Genomic DNA, 22,387 nt, shown 5'->3' with positions numbered 1-22,387 from the left:
ACATAAAAAATCAGGCCACAGAGAGAATGAGAGGCTCTCTACAATGTGTTTGGGCTCAGTATTGGTATTGGACTGAGGCTCTCGAGCTGAAGTAGGCAAGTGCTTGTGTGGCTTTGTGTGGATCATTATCAGAGTGCTGTGTGGGTGCACACACATGTTATTGTATGTGTGCGTTTGTCTGTGTGTGCATTGTAAGGGAGGATGTGCTACAGCAGCAGCACTATTGTTCCTACCTCCCCTCATACTCTTCCTTCCTTCCTTCCCCCCCTAGGGCGTGGACAGCAAACAGGGACAGATTGGTCTGTGCTGCTCCTGTATTTGGAGAAGACCTGTAGAGTCATAGGTGATGATGGCTGGTCTGATGAAAAATAAGGCCAGGTGGCTATCATAGGCCTACATAGCAGCCAGCACCAGGGGCCATGCTGCGCTGGGCCATGTCACACTATAGCGCCACTTTTCACCACACCATTAAAAATGACAAATGCTCTCATCAATTGCTTTCCCAAGTTAGAAACCGCTGCCTGATGCTCCTGAAGCACTGGCTCAGTGTGTCTGCCCCAGTTCATCTGCTGGCCTTTGCCACAGTCGGAACTACCATTTATTAAGTGTGAGTCACTTTTCATTTACGATGTGTTTGATTTTTGTCATTGCAAAGGTTAGGAGTTGAATCGCAAAGGGGCACAAAAGATAGAGGCGGTGCAAACAGCTCAGCCTTCATGGAAAAACAGCTGGACAGACTGTATTTATGCCATCTTTAATAAAAGTTACACAATATTTTGAAAACTCTACTGTTACAACTCATTCATTAAGTTCATGAAAAGTAAAGCAGGTAAAAAGTATCTGGGCCAGTGTGCTGTGAGGAGACAGCACTGAAGTATTAGGCCATCCAGTGGCCCCAGGTAAAACCAGGTCTACTCAGGCTGTAGATTAACAACTCCATCCCAGTTCTTCAGCTTCAGGCACTTGGGGGACATATCTAGCCCAAGACAGGTGTGCGGTTCTGGGCCACAGGGCAAATGTCCCCTTCCTCTGTTGAGACAGACCCTGGTCCTCTGTGTCCCTGCGGGAAAAAGCCCATTGTGTGTACCATCTGTTGCAGGACACATGCACACAAAGGGCTGACGGGGGCAAAGGCAGGGAGCTGATGTGCAACGCCTGTTTAATATCATTAGGAGGTGCAGTTGGATTTGCCAAAGCTATTAAAGAACATTTTCATTGCAAATGGGGTTTGCACTTGTGCAAGTATAATGGAGGAGTGAGGGTGCCAGACCACGTATAAGGCTGTTTCAGTAAAATTAAAAAATGTGTAGTGTTAAGTGGAAGGGTGCGGTGGGAGAGTTGGCAAACAGCCACGCTGTTATATAGTAATGAAAATAGAATAAAAAACCTGGCTCAACTATCTTTTTCGAATATTAATTGTACAAAACATCCCCTGTGATTTATCTTATATCCTAAGTGAAGATAATACCTCATTGTAGCCAATACTTTCAGCTTAGGTAGTGAGCACAGCCATATGGGACATCACAGAGCCTGATAGATGTTCAACAGCAGCATTATTATGAAACATAAGCTGACAGACCACTGAACAAAGTATACAACCGTTTAGATCGTCTCCCATGGGGGGTATAACCGGGCTTGATGTTTACTTGGGATGCAGTAGCTGCAACCACCCGACTGGTGACGCTATTTCCCTTCAGTGAAGCGGACACCGTTTCAAATAGGTCAAGGAAAAGTTTTGTGTTTTGACAATGCGAGGTAGGAGGAGCGGCGGGCTGCCGATTGGTTCGTGAGTTTCAGCTCCCAGTCAGTGATTGGCCCCGGCGTTCTAATGGGGCTGTGAGCAGGCAATGTCGGGTGCCCCCCCCCCCCCCCACCCTCCCCACTTCTCCTCTCCCCCCTCCTGCTCCTCGCACCCCTCAGCCCCTACACTCCGCTCTTCCCCGGCACTGATTGTCACACATTGTTTACTACGGCTTGAAATGTGACTCACAACACAGGCTATCTGCTGGAGTACCGCTCTGACAACTGAGGGATTCCTTTGACGCGCGCCGTGCGTGTTGGTTATTTGGGGACAAGCTGTGGAGACTACCCTTCTGCCATGACAGTGGATTTGCTTGCGCTTTTATGCGTGCTGGTCATCACATCTTCTGCGATGGAAGGTAAATTAGAAATTGGGATTATGCTTGTTGTAGATGTGGGAATGCTCCTCTCCAAGACGCTCTGTGTACCCCGGGGATGATTGCAGCGTTTTCAGTTGGGCAGCGCTGCGTCTCTGGCATAGGGATACAAGGATGTCATACACGTGGATGGCAGCAGATTGCCGTGGTTATGCTTGTATTTCGGAGCGTTCAGTCCCCTCGCTCTCCTGGTTGTCACTGATGTTACTTGGTCCATGTGCAGAACAATACTTTTTTCTGATCTAAATGTGTTTTAATGGCTCATAATAGTTTATCAGTGGCCATTTACGCAAAAATCAGTTTTTCTCACTCCTCTGTCTTCTATACGTCAAGAGTGCAAGAGGACAGGAGGAGTCTCCTTTATAAATTGTTATTTTAGGTTCCAATATCCCAAGAGCAATTAGTTTTTCTCTGTAGAAAACGAATGTTACATTGTAAGTGCCTTCCTCTAAGAATTCCCGTCGTTTTTTCCCCATAAAATTGGGTAAAATACTACTACCTCAAGCCCCTGAGCATCATTCTGTGGCAATTTGAAGTGGTGAGACGTATCGGCTCAGATTGCACTGACTGGAAAACTCTCCTTTGCAACCTGAATTTTGTATTGGGTAAATTCCTATTTTCTCTTCAAAAAGCACTCAGATGTCTCTCCCTCCCTTTTTTTTAGACTGTCTTTGTATTGTCTGTCTTTCCCCCCTTTATCCCCTTCATCCATCATAATTCCCATCTTTCTGTCTTTGTCTTTCTGCATCTCCTCCTATTTCCTCTTTTCTCTCTCACACACACACAGTCATCGGGACAAGCGGTGGTGCCACTAGTAGCTAATATCTTCTCAGTTAAACATGTTTTTCATTTCCGCTGTGGGACCCCAGGGACTGAATACTGGGCTGGAGCCTCAGTCACTGGCTGCTGGATGGATATCCCAGCAGCATCGTGGATATGTTGTGTCTCCTCTCATTTTACTGTACGGTTGCTCATTCTCGCCAATAAAACATATGCAGGAACACCAACACACCAGCTTACCAGTAGCTGCATGTATCCACTTGCTAAAGCTTGCATAAGTAAAATAGAAGCACAAATAAAATGAGTTTTCTCACATGCAGCTTCTTTCTTTAATCATTTTCAACTCTGCTCCTGGACTGCTCCTGGCTCCGGCTGTGCTCTGTAATTCGACAGTGGCTTTCTTGTTTGCGTTCATCAGATTTCAACACAGTTATGGATACCAAGCCCAGGCCCAAATTGCTACCTCTGTGAGGCTGGATATTTTGAGGTTCAAATGTTTACCCAGTGGGAAATGACAGCAGATATGTCAGTTCAGACAGATGAGTGGAGGAGTGAAATTTCCCTGCAAGGAGAGGGAGGTTTGGGATTTCTCCTTTAAAAGATGGGATGAGAGAGAAACAGATGGGCAGGGAGATGGCCTCTAGGTTACCCCGGTAACAAGGATGAAAGTGATTTCCTTGTTTGGGTCGCTAATTGAAAGGAGGTTGTCCCATGGGCTGGTTAAAATCTTCACTGATCTGAACTCCAATCTGTTGCTCTTTCATTTTTTGTGTTTGGGTGTGTGTGAGAGTGAGAGTGGGGCCATTGACCACATTATCTCTGCCTCTCCTGTCACCCTTAATCTGATTATGAGTCCAAGTCAGCAGATAATCACAAAGTGTCAGAGATCTGGGTGTATACATGTCCGAGTGTGTGTTGGATAGGTTAGAGGAAAGAGCAGCACTGACCATATGGACACATACTTGCAATGAATTGAATAATTTATTCGACCTCCCTACACACACACACTAACACACACACACACACACACATACTCACAGTAAACACCCCGAACATCACTGATGAACTGATGAACTGTGGGATGAAAATCATACAGAGGAAACACTCTTAAGTATGGATGAATAGATGAGAGACAACCGTATATAATAGAAAAATGAGATGGTGTGTTTAATTTTGAGGGTGCAGTGGTGTGTGTGTGTGTGTGTCACAGCGTAAAGGTGTGTGTATGTGTGTCTGAATGAGGTGAGATGAAGGACCAAAAACACTTTCATCAAGTGTTATGTTTATTATAGAACTTTTTAGGCACAACCACAGTAAACAGCACACACACACACACACACACACACATACAGACACAATCCCACACATGAAGAAGTGATATCTGCAAAAAGAAATGCATTCACTGACAAGTTATTGAAGAGGGGCGGAGGGGCAGTCAGGCCTAAAGCAAAGGGCTAACACAGAGGAGAGTGAGGGTGGGGATTTGCATGTCATTAGAAAAAGAAGCATGTGCAGTGCTCTGTTTCACCCTCATTTGTCTCCTCTATCCGTTTCTCCCTATCATCTTCACCTTCTTTCTGCCTACTTTCCTCTGCACCTCCCGTTCCTTTTTCCTCATTTCTCTTTCCCACTCTGTCTTCCATAATTCTCCTCACTAATCTCCCCATTCCCCTCTTGTCTCCCTCCTCTCCTCCTCTGCTCGCTCTCTCTCCGTGGTGTGCGGATAGTTCTTGCCAACAGCAGCAGTAATTCTCCCCTACTTACAGAGCCATTGCTTATTTCTGTTTGCCCTTAAACCAATTAGGCTTAGATAAGCCCGCTCATTTAACGGCCTGGAACTGGGTGGTGGAGGATGAACAGAGGGAAACAGTGGTTGAAAGATAGACAGGGACCGGGGGAGATAAGAAGATGAGAGAGACAGAAGGAGGGAGGTCAGCGAGTTTCAGAAAAGATGCGGTACGCGTGTTTTACAAATGAGTGGCCTGCATTTGAACAAAACTGTGGAAGTGAGGGAACACTGGGCCGTTTCAATTGTCTGACAGATGCCTGAGCAATGCTACGCTGAGGTAAAAAAGCAGCAGCATTCAGTATGAGTATGATAAGAGAACATTAGTATTGTGCCGTAACCAGTCCCTAAGGATACTGTGTTAAGTACGTGCGCTGTACTATGGTAATGCATCATCCTTAGGGGCCAAGTGGATTGAATGGAGAATATCGCAGCTTCCTGAATAAACAATAATAATAATAGCTTAAGCAACAGATGATAGTTACGGAGGTCAGAATCACCTATTATTATTATAAATTAATGAGGCGCATTAGAGTGGCATATTGATTAGAGAGGTTAGAGGACAGAGTGTGTTTCCACTGAAGTGCTCTTTAGCAAGACACTGACTCCGCTCCCATAGCTCTGACCTTAAGTTCTGACCTCACTGCAGAGGGAAGTCAGAGTCTGTCTCCTGGGATTCATAAAGCATCATGTTATTGTTATTCTCTTCATGTTATTGTTATTCTCTTGGTGAGTTTTTTTTTCTAATCAGAGCAGTGAAGCCATTAGAGTTGTTATAAAGCAAACTTTGAAAACGGTAGTAGACGTATGAAGCTAACACACACAGCTTTGCCTCAACTTTGCTGCTTCTATTGTGTTTGGGCAAGGCTCAAGAGGCTTTTGCACGTCAGTTCACATTGGATGTACAGTAGATGATTGACAGTTGTCCGCTTCACTTTGATATTCACACGAACCCTTCGTGTGCTGGGTCGGACGAATGGGTGACTCACTGGCCTTCTATTGGTCTTTGCTTTGCATTTTTAAACTAGAAAAGCATGATAGTTGTTCTTGAAATGTTAGATTTCACCCACTCAAATTGACCTGAAGTATAAACAGCTAACACAGTTGGAAAATAATGCTTCTTTTGATATCTTTTATGGCTACCTTAAATAATAGTTCCTGATTTCTGCAAGTTTTGAGAGAGGCATGTCACTCCATCATCTGAATACACTGTAAATTCTCAGATGGTCTGTATCTGGCGAGGCTCAAATGATTCTCAACTTTTTCTCTGACTTAAATCTTGTGACTGAGAACTGAGCTTGTATTGATGTCGACCGGCTTTGCGAGGCTAGTGTAGTATTGAGTTAAGAGTGCTCTGCTACTGGATGTGTGCGTTGTGCGTACGTGTGAGCTCGCCAGCTGTGCAGAGGAGACAGCCTGTGAAAAGAGTCCTGTTGAGTCTCTAATGGATGTGAATGTGAGATTGATCCTTTTCCTCTGCTCTCTCATTTCAAATGGTTAGAAAAGGGTAAAATGAAAATATAACTGCAACGTCGGCCCGTCGGTTGAGGCGGTAGGACTGAAAAGACATGAAGGATTGCGTATGTGAGTGCTGACATAAGTGTACAAGTGTATTTTGGCCACGGGCACTACTGCTGACCTGGGACCACCTGAAGTAGAATTCAATTTTCCACTCATTTTGTACTGCTGTGTGTGTATTGTACGTTTGGGTGCCTGTGTCGTCAGTAGAGTGCTAAAGCCATTATGGCTGGCAGGGGCAGCAGACATGGCCTCATCCCATAATGGAGGCTTTATTTTGCCCACAGTGAAAAGACTATCGGTGTTAAGGTGTGCTTACGTGGCCTAGTCAGCTATGACGATCCCCAGTGCAAACCCCTGCCTGCAGCTTGTGTACCTGCAGTGCTGTAAATGTGCGGTACAGCCTTTTTTTTTTTGTAGAAGTGTTGTGCTCGCGTGCAGGCAGCGGAGCAAGAATCTGTGGTCTGTGCGGGTTTTTCTCTTCACAATATGGTTTTTCACATATCGCAATATAGGGTATAGTGCGTATGTTCACTTGGATATGACCATTTGCTCCTCACTCTCCCTCTATGTTTCTCTCCCTCTCTCTCTCTCACACACACACACACGCACATATAATGCATACGCACACAGTCCCTCTCACAGCTCACCTTACCCCAGAGACATCTGAGCCTTGGGAAGGCCAGATGGTGGATGCAAGTTGGGGGCTGGTATGCATGTACACATTTTTCTGTACGTCTCTTTGTGAGAGTGAGCGGTTTCAAGGGAGAGTGGAGAGAGAGAGAGAGAGGATGAGAGCAGTAGGCACTATCCAACATACAAGTCCTCCAAATTAAACACATAGTTCATCTGTACCATGCGCTCCAGAGCGACCCGTAGGAGCGTTCCCCAATATGGTGCCTCTAATGGCAGTAATTGGCAGGACAACATTTCTCTGTGCTTTCCAAAACCATTACAAATCACTGTTAAGAAATACTTAACTATGTTTTATGGTGTGACAATGCTGTGGTTAAGGTTTGGTAAGGTTTAGACACAAAAAACCCACTTGGTTTGGGTTAAAATGATCACTTGAAATGCAGTGTGGGTTAAAGTTACTACTTCCTTATAGTTAGGCAACCTTAGTCGTTATGGCAATAGTAAACACCATGACAATCATAGTTACAACTGAATTTATGTATGTGTGTGTGTGTTTGTGTATCTTATTCCGATCAATTCCAGACTCGGGACTTGTTTTCTCTCCCACGCTTCGTGGATATTTTGTGTTCTTTATCATGTTGTCTTCCAGTGTCTCTCACACATTCCTGTATTCGGAGATTTGCTGTGGAGATGCTATCGGCAGTGTTAGGTTCTGCCTGTCTTGCTTGGTGTTTGGCCCTTATCAGAGCAGGTGGCTGACTGTGGGACAAGGGCTAAGGCCTTATCTGTCCAATCTCGGGGATAAGCAGACCGACTGCATCAGCAACATACGAAACACATTAGAGCGCAGGAGTGAAAGCGGTGACGCTCGTGACACAGTTCAACCTCAAACTGTGTGAGTCATCTGTTTCCTGGTAAAGCCAGTCCTCTAGAATGGCAAACATACAACACACCCACAGACAGACACACTAATCAAGACTCGATGTGCACAAGAGCGCAAACTTAGAGATAACCCTCCAAGCTACACCTAGTGGAAAATGGCAATGCCAGCAATCGATTGGGCGCAGTGACCCAGCTTCCCCACCACTCGAGGATGGTGGTGTGAAAAATGCGCTTTTTTCTAATTCTTTTTCTGTCTCTCAAGCTTTTTTTTTCCCCTCCATTATCACCTGTCCTAGAGATTGGGTGACAGTTGTTCAGTCAGCAGGAAAAGGGAGCCTCTTCGATATTTGTTGAGTTGAGAGGCGAGAAGAGAAAGTACTGATTATCGAGTCCTGTTTCCCACTTGTTCACGCAGCCTGGCTCTTGGGGCCTCTATGCTTACAGCCCCTTATCCTCTGCCTTTCCTCCACCCATATCCCCGAGAGCCTCTACCCACCCCAACCCCTCCCTACACCAGCTCCAGCCAGTCCAGATCCACACAGGCCTGTTGTTGACCCGTCTTCCCAGGCTGGTTTGTTTCTTCTTGCCTGCTAGATTGTTCTTTTTCAAGAAATTTTAATTAAATCTGAGAGTAGTTGCAAGTTACACCCCCTTTTCACCCACTTCCCCCCACAAACCTTCCTGCCTGGGAATAATTGGTTCTCTCTTCACTCTTTTTCACTTCTTCCCTCCCTCACCTGCCACTCTCCCCACACTTTTTTTTTTTAGTTAAAAACAGATGCATTTATGAAGCATTATAGGGTTTACTTCAAGGAAGAATGGGAAACATGAGCCTGTCCCTCTGAAGATGTAATGGACACAGTATTGGCAGGAACAGGAAAGAGACTGTTGGGGTTGTAGGCTTGTAGGAACAAAGAGGTTCATTTATGATTGTTATAATGAGATCTGTTTTTGAGTCAGGCCCAGAATGATTTCATTTGACTTGTAAGCCCTAAGGCTCAGGCTTAGGGACTGCAAACGGGATGGCTGGCAGGGCAAAGGCTGAAAAAAAGAATGGGAGGAGGCAGGTGTAGTGGCGCAGACTTTTTTTGTGATTGTGACTTTTAAAGTGTCAGAAACTTTTTCAAATCTACAATCACACTGATAAGCTTATCAATTTTGCTCACTTTGTACACTTGGCAAACAACACAGTATAAGCTCTCTGCATTTCACTGTGTTTATTTAGCAAATCCCTTTGCCTCTTAAGTCTAAATGTACAATATACAAAGTTCCTACTGTACAGGAAAAAAAAACCCAACAACTTTGTAGTACTTTTTGCATTTTAAGTGAATCAGCAGCCCAGAGGATGCTGTGTCTCCAGCGCTCAGAGGAATTAAAGGCAGAACGTTAATAGGGCTGAAATTACGGACGGTGGTGGAAGCTGTTTCACTTCTGATTAAATAAAAGTCGGCTCCTCCACAGGCTGTTTCTCATAGGGACTGACAAGCACACCCACACACACACCAGCACAGATGTGAATGTGCCAACACACATACACAGTCACACACACACACACACACATAGCTTTGATGTGTGGAAAGGAAATGAGCAAAGACGGAGAGCTAAGGGCCTAGGCCTGGGGCCTGTCCCATTATTAATGAGTAAGTGCCAGTGCCTTTCCCAGGTTCAAGACATGTGGACATATTTCACCATTTGCTTGCCCTTCTCCTCACCATAAATGTAATCTCTTATTAAACATTGGGTTCTTGGCAAGAGAGGGGACGATAGAGAGAAACTGCGCATGAATATTTGTGTCTCTCTGTGTGTGTCATGAGAAATGGAAATTGTGTGGTAGAGAGAAGTGAAGTGCCGGCGCAGTGCAAAATGGGATGCTAGCTTCTGAGAGGGACACTGATGGGCCAATAAGTAGCAGTGGTGGGAGGACACTTTTCACCCTGTATAACACTGAATCCCTCTGCCAGGCAAATTTCTGCCTGCCCCATGCTGTCCACTTCTCTAGCTGGATAAGAAAAGAGCGTTTTTTGAGGTAATTAACTATTGATTTGAAGCACAGAGGGTAATGGGAAATGAGTGGACAGCATCTCGATCCACCAGCAGTTGTGTGGCTGGCCAGAGTACAACTAGAAAACTGACAGGGTGAAAGAGGCATTTCCCTAAAACCGCCAAAGTCAAAGGTGGTCTGTTTGGCTTTCAAGTTTTGTATTATGTATTTAGGCAAAGGGAATATATCGGGGGGTGGAAAAAAGCGGATCGCAATCAGGAGCCTGGGAACGTCTTTATAGGTTGAACGTTCAGATTCTGTTATCTAATATTCAATATCATTGAATTCATTTTCCCCAGTCTGCATATTTATTATATTCATGCTTTCTTTTGATGATTGACCTGACAAACTGATCCCAGTCTACAGTATGTTGACCTGTTGACCTCCCCTCTGCTTCATGAATAGTTATGACCGCATGAACTTAGAGGCCCCATTTTAATGTGATACATCCCAAGGTCACATCACAGCCTGGCATCCTCACATCATAAATCTTGCATTGATAATATTTAACATATACCTTTTGCAGACATACAAATAGGTCTATATGAAATTTCCCATATATTGTAGATATATATTTTAGAGATGCTGTAGTATTCCTTCCTCCGCGTCCTCCTTCTACAGCTCTATGTGCTATTTATTGCATTAGAGGCGAGCTAGAGGACAAGGATTAGGACTCATTTGTGCAAGAGAACAGAGGCGAAGAGGGACAAAGAGACAGAGGGGGAGAGAAGGATAGGCCTGTATCTGCCTACGATCTTATTTGTGCTAATGAGGAGGCTGGTGGTTCTGGCTGCTAACCCTTAAGCACATCCAGCCCTTTCGAGTGTGTGTGCCTGCGTGTATCTTTCTGAGAGTACATCTCTTTGGATGTCTGTGGGGAGTGTGATTTGCCTTTTTATAAAAATCTCTGCTGTAATGAATGATGTGGAGAGAATTGTTTGGCACTGTGAGCGAGGGTAGTTTGTGTATTTGCGGTTGGTGTGAGCTTGTTTGCGAGGGTTGCTGTTAAATCTATGAAGGATGTCTTGATTCGACTGGTTAGCACAGCGGTCCCAGACATACACACCTAACCCAAACCTGCTCTGTAATGGGGCGCACTGAACAGTATAAAATTCATGCCCCTCTCCGATTGTTCCCTCCCTCCTCATCCCTTATTCTTATGAAGTCTTTCCCCTCCCTGCTTTCTCCCAAGGCTGGGCATTTAAAGCGGCATGCCTTTGATGTGAGCTTCACACACTGTTAGACATCCACTCATCAGATTGACACTGATGTCTGGGTGGAGTCAGCCCATTTCTGAGAGCTGAGGAAATGAACTGCTTGGATATACTGTACACACATATGGCATGCGTCGCAGTCAGGTAGTTTTAAATAAAGTAAAGCGGAATGTGGACGTGAGCGAACAGATGTGCTCGTTCAGATGCACGAATTTGCCACTGTGGCCGTGCTGCACTCAGCCGATGATATGTCAAGATGACAAACGTTCCCGCTAAGCCGGGCTGAATGTAATTGTACAGCGGTTTTCCTGGCTGTGTTTTACAACTGTGTCACATCAGGTTTAGTGGAAATTCAATTTATATCAAAAGATCCATCCTTGACATATAAGTGATGTGAGATTATTAATGTATAATATCAAATGCTGTACTCTTTTATCATAAATTTTCAATCTAAATGCACACTAGAACAGCCTTGGATTTCTACTGCAGGCTCAGTAAATGATAAATGGTTTGTAATAGACTAACTAGACAGGAAGCGTGGAATGTATGTACGTATGTGAGTGTATTTTATAGTGTAAATCAATTCTTTATCCTAAATCATTACTGTGAGTGTGTCTAATTCTGTTTTCTTCTAAGAATATCTCACCCTCCACAGTCTTAGTCGGACTTGTTTTCCATTCTTTAAGTTTAGCTGTGAGTAAGTCTGTGCAGTATAATTATCATCATGCTGTGATTTGTACATCATAGAATTGCAGGAATTACAGGTTTGAGATTTACTTAATATACCAATGAAATATATCATGAAAATACTGTTGAATGTGTTTGATCCATAACACTGTAACGCTTACACTGTCTCACATCATGATGTCCTACACAAACGTCATCCATCACACATGGTCAGTTAATGATTTAATCAAAACATTACACAGCCTTAGTAAGGCGTGGCTTATGTGTATAATTTAATGCCCACTTACTCGTCCGTTTCTGTTCAGCAATTCATTGTCTGTAGGTTTTTAGGTCGGTGCTGCCTCTCGTTAAGGCTCAAGCTGCATTTTATTATTATACTTTTTTCTTTTTTCTTGTGTATCAGATGTCAATAGGAGCCTGTCGGGAGCTGTAGACTACTTCCTGGCTCTGGCTTCCCTCCCTCCTTTACCTTAGAGTTTTGCGTGTATTTTTTACACAATATCTAATACTCATAATTCCATGGATATCATATAATAATATACTCAGATATATATTTAAAAACATGACTTTGTTTAAATTCCCCTAATACTGCGGATATTCCTGTAGACACGCACAAAACAAGACTGATCTCTATCAGGGAGGTCTTAGATATCTTTCTGTGTCTTATCACTTTTATGCCAGAGAGTACCGTACCTCTTCCCTGTAAAAGGGCATCATTTCAGTATTAAGATGCTTAGGTTGGAATAAAGCACATTATTCAGTTCCTCCCAACCAGTTCAGGTGGATATATCATGTTCCAACCTGTGTTAATGTTAATACTGACTGTGCAATACCAATCACAAAACAGCTATTCTAACAAAAGCAGCTGGCCAAGCAGAGTCATGCAGGGATTTGCTTTAGTGTGACAGTCTCAAAGTCCTTTGTTCACCATGCCAAGTCTTTAGTCTTACCTTCCTCAGACAGCACTAAACAGGGTGATGAAGGAATGATGTCTCTGTATTTGTATACTTTTGAGAGCCACTTTGATTTGCATGCTCATATTTGTTCTGAATTTTTGACTTTCTTTTCTTTTCATAATCTAATGAAATCATGAGAAATGTGTATGTCTGCATGTGCATTTGTGCATGTTTATAGACATACATATTTGTGTGACAATGCATTATTATGTGTTCTTTTACTGTGTATAGAGTGATGTAGTAGTGTGTAACAAGTGATGACTCCCCGCTTTGTAAGTGAATAAAGGGACTCCATTAAAATCTTAACAGCCCACCTTGTTCCTGCCATGTTCATGCTATTTTGCAGGTTTTAAAAAAAAAAAATGTCCAAAAAATGTTCTTTCACATCTCAAAACAATCCTGCAATGCACCATCCATGTTCACATTTATGAAAGCTACTTGATACTTGGACTTACCTAACCCACGGTAGAACTGAGAGGCACAGGGGTTTAATGCTCTCTTCATGTGATGGTTATAACTCCTGACAAGGTCGCTGTGTGAGTCCATGAGTGTGTCCGTGCATGTATGTGTGAGCAGATTCAAGCATGTATTAAAAAAAAAAAAAAAAAAAAAAAAAAAAAACATCACTCAGCTTACTCTAAAAGGGCTTTCACACACCTGTCAGTGATTGCTTGAAAAAGGACACCTTCTTTCTGCTATTATTGACAGTTGAAAATGTGGAGGGACTGTGGAGAGTGACGTGCATTTCTGCACATGTTCTCAATCAATTTAAGGCTCAGGTAATGCTTTGAAAATCTACTTCCTTTGATAAACATCATGCGGCTGCTTCTGAAAGAAAAATGCATGATGGATGGTCGTAGTGCTTCTAAAATGCAGGAAAGACAAAAAGCAAAGGAGAAGCTGCTCTCTCTCTCTCTGACTCTCTGTCTGTCTGTTGCTTTGGCTCTGAAGATTGATTATGAATCGTCCGGGACGTATGAGCGTTGCGATCATATCATGGATCACTGCATGGGGAGGGAATGACAGATGTCATAAGCGTCCTCTGTTTATTTCAAAGGCGAATGTGTGTCTGATGGATTGGTTGCGTTATGTGGATACAAGGATGATTTGTCATCTCTTATGTGTCTCTTTGTGTTTTTGTAAACATTTAACAGGGAAAACAAAGAATTTGTCCCATTTGGGCTAAATGTCCCAAAGTTAGCCAGCATCACTACAGAATAAACTCAATGTATATCACTTCAAATATATTTATAGTCCAAATAATAGAATAGAATAGAATTTATATATATAATAATAAGTCCATGATTGCTTTTAAGATACATTTCAAATATTATCTTAACTTTTTTGCCCCTTCTTGTCATAATTTTCTTTTGGATCTGAGTCCACTACCAACTTGAGCATGGATCATTTTATTAGAACATTTATCAAAATTTTGTTGAACATGGGGAAACAGTCCTTTCAGATTCAGTTTGACTCAAATAAATGGGACACCTCACTGGGGTGAAGGGTGGTAAGGGGAATGTTGAAGGACAGGTTAAGTGTGCCTCATTCAAAGTCGTTTTGAGTGGCATATGTATTTTATTTAGGAGGCCCTGAAACTACCAAGCTGTGTAGACGTGAGACAATGTTGACAGGCCTGCTCTGCTGTGATCACTACAGTCACACTGCGGATTAGTTACTGGTCCAAACACACACACACACTCTCTCTCACACGCGAACAGAGGGTCCTTTGCTGGACAGTAGATCGGGTCATTAGTATGGACGACCATTTCTGCTCTAACAGCTCCTGATTGCTTTGCCTTTCACATTGTGGTGACATCAGCACATTGCTAATTGACAGATAATTGCCAATAATCACGAGATGGATCAGTGAGAGTCCAATTAAAGGCGCTTGCTGCAGTGTGCCAGTTCCGTTAAGAAATCTGTGCTGATCGCTGTGCCCTTGTTTAGACGGGGAGCAGGTTAATCAAATAGGTTTTTGAAAGAACAATTTTGGAAACAGCTTCCAATTGCCATAATTTTGTTCCAGCATTGTAGATGGAAATGTTCAGGACGTTCCCTTTTGGAATGTCTATTACTATTTTTGCTGCTACCTCTGTGAGAGATAACAGCCAGGCGTCTTGTAATGGGATCCTGTCTGTCGGGAGAAGATGGAGGAAATCACTGGGAGCAGGAATGCGCTTGACTCGCTCGTTTTGGTCAGCGTAGGAAGTGCCGGTGTGTGTTTGCGTGCGTGTGTGTCCATGCAGGCGTCTGTGTGTTGTCCAAAACTGTGTTTGCTCAGCGATAGAAAAACTGAAATGTGATATGAATATCCTCTCCATTCTTCCATGAAAGTACCTGAAAATACCCTTGAAAGGGCCCCATTTAGGCTCGCTCCCAGACAATACAGTACAATACCCCTGATGACAGGCTAACTGGGGGAGGAAATAGCCCTGCTAGGGCCAACATAATAGCGGAATATTCTGGAAGTCACAGGAGGGATTTATGGAACCAAATAGTCTTTTTCTAACATTCAGTGAAACAGAATGTGTGGTGTATTTGTGTGTCTGTGTGCCACTGTATGTGTGTGTGTGTCTGACATGCTGACCCTCTTTGCTGTCTGTGCGCCACATTCTGTCATGTGGTAGATGTGTGAATTGGAGCCTTGCCTACCCCGTCAATCAGATGAAGAGATCATTAGAGGTGTCAGACTCAAATCTCTCATCTCTCTAATCAGCTGTCATACTAACAACACCAGCTTCTGCATGCGCACAGCTGCCAAATACAAGTTCACGAGCTGAAACTGAACACACAAAGGAGAGAACGACAGATATTTTCCTTGTGAATTTTGTTCTGGTGTATTATTTATTATAGCTTCAAGTAAGCACCACTCAATTGTTCTTTCTACCCATGATCCTCTAGTGGGCAGGAGATGACTCCATCTTGGGGTCCATATGGACCCCATGTTGAATCCACGCTGCTCTCTATCAGTGGGGGAATGGCAATTAGCAGTACATTTGCTGAGGATGGCATGGAACCAGAGACCTGTCACCTCTGCTTCACAGCTCTGCCTTTGAAGACACGCATGTGTATGTGTGTGCATGTACTTGTGTGTGTGTGTGTTTGTGTGTGTCTGTGTGCATGCATGTGTGTCAGCATGCATGGAGGTAGGGAGAATCATATCACGGCACCTGCTTCACAGCATGGGGTGGGACTGCTTCCCTGACAAAAGGTGTGTGTGTGTGTGTGTGTGTGTGTGTGTGGGTGTGTGTGTGTGTGTGTGTGTGTGTGTGTGTGTGTGTGTGTGTGTGTGTGTGCAAGGGGGTAGGGCAGGGTGTAGCGATGGCATATTGTGTGTGATCAGAGGCAGAGCAGCATCTAAATGCATGCGGTTACTTGTAATCAATGTTACAGCAGTTCCCTTTGGGTATGCTAATGTATTCTAAAATGCTAATGTATTTCAGTGCCAAACCCCCAAGTTGTATCATATGAGTGAATGAGCGATCGTGCACGCAGTGACGATGAGATGGAAATCTGCTTGAAGAATGTCATACAGTCTTTTGGGAAAACGAATTCCCACACACAAGAAACAGTATCTCACCACTGCTGGTGTATGGATTCCTTAGATGGCAGCCATTGCATCATGTTTGTTAGAATGATTTGATCACAGTTTAAAAGTCCTTTTGATCTCTGTAGTGAAGGATTGATGTGACACAAAATGGTCGGCAGCCCATTGAGGTTTATGGGGAATCTGTGTCTCTGATGGGATAGGCCTCAGTAGCCTCTGGAGACCAGAAATTGCATGTCCCTGCTTTGAAAGCCCACCTTGATCACAGAACACCTGGATTATGGGGCTTTTTTCCAATTTTTATTCAAGAGCGTCTTCAAGAGGTCTTTGAATTTGAGAGAATGATTTATTGATTTCACACACAGATTTTGTAATTCTTTCCCTCAAAACGCTGGCCTTGCACTCAGATTTGCTCTGTTCCTGCTCAAACTGTATGCTTGCACTCAGATATATTGTTGCTTGGACAGATTTCCTTCTCCAGCTTCAGCCCGTTCTCCTCGCACTCTGTGCTCCTGTGTGCTCGTGAAACGTTTGCTCTCAGATTTCTGTTCTGCTCTCAGATTGTTTGTGCAACAACCCTATCAAAATTCCCCAACCAATAGAATGTCAGGTGTAGTGTTAGCCAATGAAATGATCCTTGCCTCCTTGTGGGGGCGTTCGCTTTACTTCTTAGAGCATCCTGTATGGGTGGTTACTCTTTAACCAGGTTCATCCACTCCTGCCCTCCAGAGCTTTATTAAATGTACTTCCCTTGCTTCCTTATATGACTTTTGGAATAAAAGGACAGTTAATATATATAGCAGTGTTCATACTTTTTATTTTACTATAATAGCTACATATAATGGGGGAGGGGGGGGGTGTTTGGCAACAACTGTTTCTTTTGACTGACCTTGCTTATACAGACACACCTTTGCCATTATTTGCATTCAGGAAATGTCCCTTGCTAAATGCCCCTTTACGCTGTTTGACTATTGTGAGAGAAACACAGTGAAATATGGTCCTAGAGTGGTGCTATGTGACACATGCCCCATTAATGGCTGCTCTAGAGCTTTGGTAATCAAAGAGAACCTGTGTCAAAATTCTGACAGTGACAGAAATGCAAGACTAAATCCTCCAAATGTAACTGCTGCTACCCAATAACATGAAATAACGCATTTATTTCCCATTCACATCATAGCGTTACAATTCATCAAGCATTCATTACACAGTCTAACATGCCTTAGGGTTTAAGGCACTGATCATGAACTCCATAGTCCCCAATTCGGTCCACCCAGGAACATTTGTTGCATGTCTTTCCCCATCTCTCCCCTTATGTTCTCACTATTGTGCTCAAACAGCACTTAAAAAATGGTACTGTACAATCTGACACAGATTTCGAGATGCATTGTATAACATGCAATGAACCTGCAAGATCACTGTTATGGCATAGTGTGTAGGAGCTTTCTTGCCTTTCTTTCTGCTATGTCCTGGAGGGACCCAAACACTCACTCATGTGATTAACACATCTTCATGTGGCAAATGGGTCATACAGAATCTGCTTCAAACACTGACTGATGGGGTTCATGTTAAGTAGACACTTGCAGTGTATTTTCTGTTTTCTTTTGTTGTGCTCTTAGTCAGCCTTAATCAATAATTCTTCCTCCCTCTCTGTGTCTGTCTCTTTATCTCTCCCTCCCTCCACCCATTAGAACGCCAGGTTGTGTAACATGTTGGTCGGCTTTGTACTCGCAGATGATGACTTCTGACAGTTGCTCACATTTCTGGAATTAGCTTTGTGTAGCAAGCGTGCAAATACATGTGCATGTGCGCGTTGTGTGTGTTTTTGGATAAATGTGCCCACTTGGTGTGTTTGTGTGTGTGTGAGTGCGCGTGCTAATGACAGCTGACAGGGCCCACGCTTCTTAAATTAGCCTTGCTGTCTGGCCCCTGGGGAAAGCATGGATGTTCCGATGTAGAAGAAGCTTTAATGCTACAATGCCTGCTTTCCTTCCCTATAGTATCCAACCATCCTAGTCCCGCTCCTATGCCTCCAAGTCAGAGCGAACTTATCCCACAAACGATAACGACAAAAGGGAATCTAGAACTGGGCCCAGCGCCAGTTTCAATGTTTATCATAGAAATGCTTTCGCCTTTTTGGTCTTTGAAGATGGCTTGCAAATAGAAACGGGATGAAAAATATTTTGCCTCTACTCTCATATTTGCTGATTTTCTCGAAGCGTGTGTGCAATTGCTTTAAGAAATTGAGTTTCTTTATGGTATTGAATTGCATTGAGCCTACAAAATATTTACATTCGGCATCTTCTCTGTCAGCACTCTAGTAATTTATTCACAGAATGGTGGTGAGGTTATTGTCAGCACTGAATGAATGGCAGTAATTGGCAAAGAGGCATCACATTACTAATGAAGTTCTACAGGTAACATATTTTAACACGAGTGAAATTATTTTGGAGTTTACAGTCTGATCACTATCTGTGTGGTAGTCTTGGACTGCTAGAGGTTATCAGTGTGGCATGAGACTATACTGTATTGTGTGTGTGTGTGTGTGTGAGTGTGTGACTGGATAGATGAAGGAATGAAAGGGTCCCCATGTGACTTGGGCTTTATTAAAGAGAAGTTAATGAGTTCCCCTGTCTGCCTCTCTCATTTTTCTCCCCTCCCCATTTATTCTGAGCTCCATCTCTTCTCCTTCCTATCTCTCTAATATCCCTCTCACTCACGTTGTTGCTTAAAGTATATTCACATTCTTAGGCATGCTGCCTTGCCCTTGTAAGAACATTACAAAAATGAGCCAGTGCAGCATTGGGAGTGAAAATATCAAACTATTTGGTTACATCCCAATCTCAGTTGCCCTTTTCTTTCTCTCTCTCTCTCTCCCTTGCTGTTGGTTGGTCTTCTCTTTTCCTATGCGCCAAAAGAAACTCGCCTTCATCGCTGTGTGCTAGTTGGATTTTCATGCTAATTCAAGCAGATCCATCTGACTAATGCTGATCACAGATGTTCTGCACTGTCCCCAGTGCTGGCGTGTGTGTGTGTGTGTGTGTGTGCATGTTGGTTCATTTGCGTTTCTCATATTACAGCTTTTGATTCTTTTGATGTTCAAAGATCCTCTGACAACAAAGTGCAGATTCCTTGCTTTTTGAAAACGGGATCTCTAAATCAAATGACTGTTGCAGTAGCGATATCAATGATGCTGATAATTTTCTACAGTGACTTATGGCTTGATTCCACCGGGCACAGCTGCGTTGCGATTTTGTTCCATCCTCTGCACGGCGTCATACCCCACCGGGAGCGTTTCAGAAGCAGAGCGTTTTGCTCCAGCAGCGCCAGAGAGATGAGAGCCAGCCCTCTACCTGGAGAGGAAGCCAGGAACCAGGACAGTCATGGCAGCAGCGGTGTCAAATAAAATCTTGTGATTTTCTACTTCCAATATGAACCTCTCGTCATCTCTGGTGACAAATATCCTCTGACCGGTTGACCTCTGGCCTGGTGCCACCTGTTACAACATAATGTTGATGTAGTGATGTGATATACGATTGGGAGTCTGCACAGGGTGTTTTATTTTGAAAATTGACCGGATGCTTTATGTCGTTCCTGTGTCTGACTTCCTGTCTGGCTCTATCTGTTCTGCGCAGCTTGATGTGGCTTCTGTCAAAAATAGACTAGGTATGTATGTTTAGCAGAGCAGGGCAGAGAGACACTCCTGGGACACTTCTGAAACGCACTGTACTGCGTCTGGTGGGATCGCAAGCATTGACTAGAGTGGCCGCAATCAGTTCCTGTGGCAGCGTCACAGCCGGAATGCGATGCAGACGCAACCAGTGGAATCAAGCCGTTGGTCTCCAGTGTTTACCTTGTGGTTCGATACAAAGCGCCCTCGCAGTCTCTCATGTTTTACCAAGCTGCACAGTATCCTGTTGACTTCAGCCGTGCGGCCAACCTGTGTTCTGTTCTCCAAAAGCAGAAATTGGACACTGGAGGAAACTGTCTGTGTCTGCAGGCAGTCAAACGTTGAGGATGACAGGTGTCCCTTTGTAAAACTTGTTAACTTGTGGAGGGAGAAAAGTCTGTGGTCAGAGGAAGAGAGAGACAGAAAGATGAAGAGAAAGCGCACAAGGTAGATGAGGTGGTACTGTAGAAAAAGAGAGAACTTCGTTCTTTTGCTCTCCCCTGAGACACAAAGTGCAGCCAGTGATCTGACATGTTAGTGAGATAGTGCTACACTGCTGTAGCATCAATCTCCTTGTCCTACTGCAGAGGCAGGAAGGGAACAGCAGCAGCAACATGCACTGCCTTGTCATTTCACTCTTTGTACAGTTGCTCCTCTGTTGTGGTCACTGGAGGAATTACACTCAGCAATCACACATGCCAGCAAGCACACATGCACAGACACAGAAATGGGACCAGCACTCTTCTGCCTTCTCTAAAACAACTCAGACATGTGAACAGCAGGTATGGCTCGGGGGGGAAAGGGATTCTCTCTGTGTCTCCTTATTTCTCTGTTCCTCATGTTTTCCTCGCCATTTCCTGCTATATTTATTTGAGCTGCACACGAATGAACGCAGACCTGTCCCTAAGTTCTTGCAGCACAATTTGAATCCAGTATATTCTACGTCATCTGATTTTATTCCAGTCTTTATACTAGAGGCTTTCCCTCTCACTCCCGCTGACTGTAGCCATCTGGGGTTTTGATCCAGTGGAAATACTCTGACAGGCCTATTTGAGAGGCCAAAGGAAGAGAGATGACATTGTATTGCAGCAAATCCATAGGAGGGACATGCTGAGGGCACTATCAGAAGTCTGGGAGAGTCTGTCTTAAAAAGGCAGGGGGACACTGTAGCCATCTGGAAGATCTATGGAGTGTGATGTGAGTGACATGGAATGCTATTTGTTGGATCCTCTCTGGACAGGCCTGAGCTGACACATCTGTGGCAGGAAGCCAAATCAACTCTGATTTATGCCACCCCACCATCTAGAAGGGGGCCTGCCCAGTCACCCAGCCATTACAGAAGATGTATTGTGAGGGGTAGCACAGTATCAAAAAACAATCACTCACAGAGACACACATACACACTCAAACACATAATAAAAGATCTATGACGAGTGGGTTAAAGTATCTCTGCTCACAAGTTATGGCCGCTCATCTTTGACATATATAAATTCACACACACAGACACAGATATCAACTCCATCCGCTGACAGATATTATTGCAAATAAAACAAGATTGGTAGCTAGGCGCCGGTCTGGACTAGTTCTGACTGCATGTTAAACATTTAGTAAACCTTCAACATGTTTCCCTGCTGTTAGCCATCACACTGCTGTGGTTCCTGACACATACAGCAACACAGTGAGCAGGAGAAATAGTGAGATGTGGTGTAGGGAAAAGGAAAGGTGGGGTTTAAGTAATTGAGAAACCAAGAGTGGTACAGAACATTTTGATATAAAGTGGAGGGGTAAGAAATAATTGGTGGCAGACGTTAAGATTGATAGGGGAGAAGAACTGGTCACCCATGGAGAAATTGAGGGCAGTGATTTAGCAGAGAGGAGATGAGGCAATGTCATTCTCATTGAATAGCTATTATAAAGGTAGGTGGTAGATGTGGAACAGGGGAGGGTGTGCGAGGGAGTTCTTCGGCACATCTTGATAAACCTTTCCCTTCCTGGTGTATAAATAATTTTCTTCAGCTAGACACAGTTGGGGTTGGATTTTTCTAAAGCTGCATCAACATGTTCATTATGTTCAAGCGGGGGGAGTTGTGAATCACAGTGCAGGATGAAACTTGGACCAAAATATGTTTGAATGTATCATAACTCCGAAACAGCTTGATTTATCTTGTCATAGCAGAGAGTTAAAATAACTCTTTTAAGTCGACTTACAAGTTAAGAGACTTACACTCTGCACACTTTGCCTAAAACATTAAAAAATGTATTAATCTGTTGGTCCAACTATAATGTCACACTTAATACATTCAGCAAAAATTGCAGCACTGCAGTATAAAGTGGCACCTCACTAATCTCTCCACTCATTTAGGAGGCTCTTATACTTGCGCACAGACACATACGGCCCAATGTAAACATCCTAATTAGTGGTGAGGTTGACAGAGAGGAGGGCTGCTTGGCCAGAGCCATCTGGCTGGGCCTGGCAGTCTGATCTATAGGTCT

The 22,387-nt window shown here is 43.8% G+C and overlaps 1 protein-coding gene across 2 annotated transcripts in view; it reads left to right on the top strand.

Moving 5' to 3' along the window:
* The first annotated feature begins 1,891 nt into the window (after positions 1–1,891).
* LOC122993537 (ephrin type-B receptor 1-B) overlaps positions 1,892–22,387 on the top strand; it is a 163,150-nt gene continuing 142,654 nt past the window's right edge. For both annotated transcript variants that reach the window (XM_044367785.1, XM_044367784.1), the window contains exon 1: positions 1,892–2,159. In XM_044367785.1, coding sequence (XP_044223720.1) covers positions 2,099–2,159 — 61 coding nt within the window. In that variant the 5' untranslated portion in view covers positions 1,892–2,098. The remainder of the gene's footprint in view (positions 2,160–22,387) is intronic.

The sequence above is a fragment of the Thunnus albacares genome, chromosome 12, assembly GCF_914725855.1.
Source record: "Thunnus albacares chromosome 12, fThuAlb1.1, whole genome shotgun sequence".
Classification (NCBI taxonomy): domain Eukaryota; kingdom Metazoa; phylum Chordata; class Actinopteri; order Scombriformes; family Scombridae; genus Thunnus; species Thunnus albacares.
Note: the sequence above shows the minus strand (reverse complement) of the source record. Positions and strands in the feature narration are given on the sequence as shown.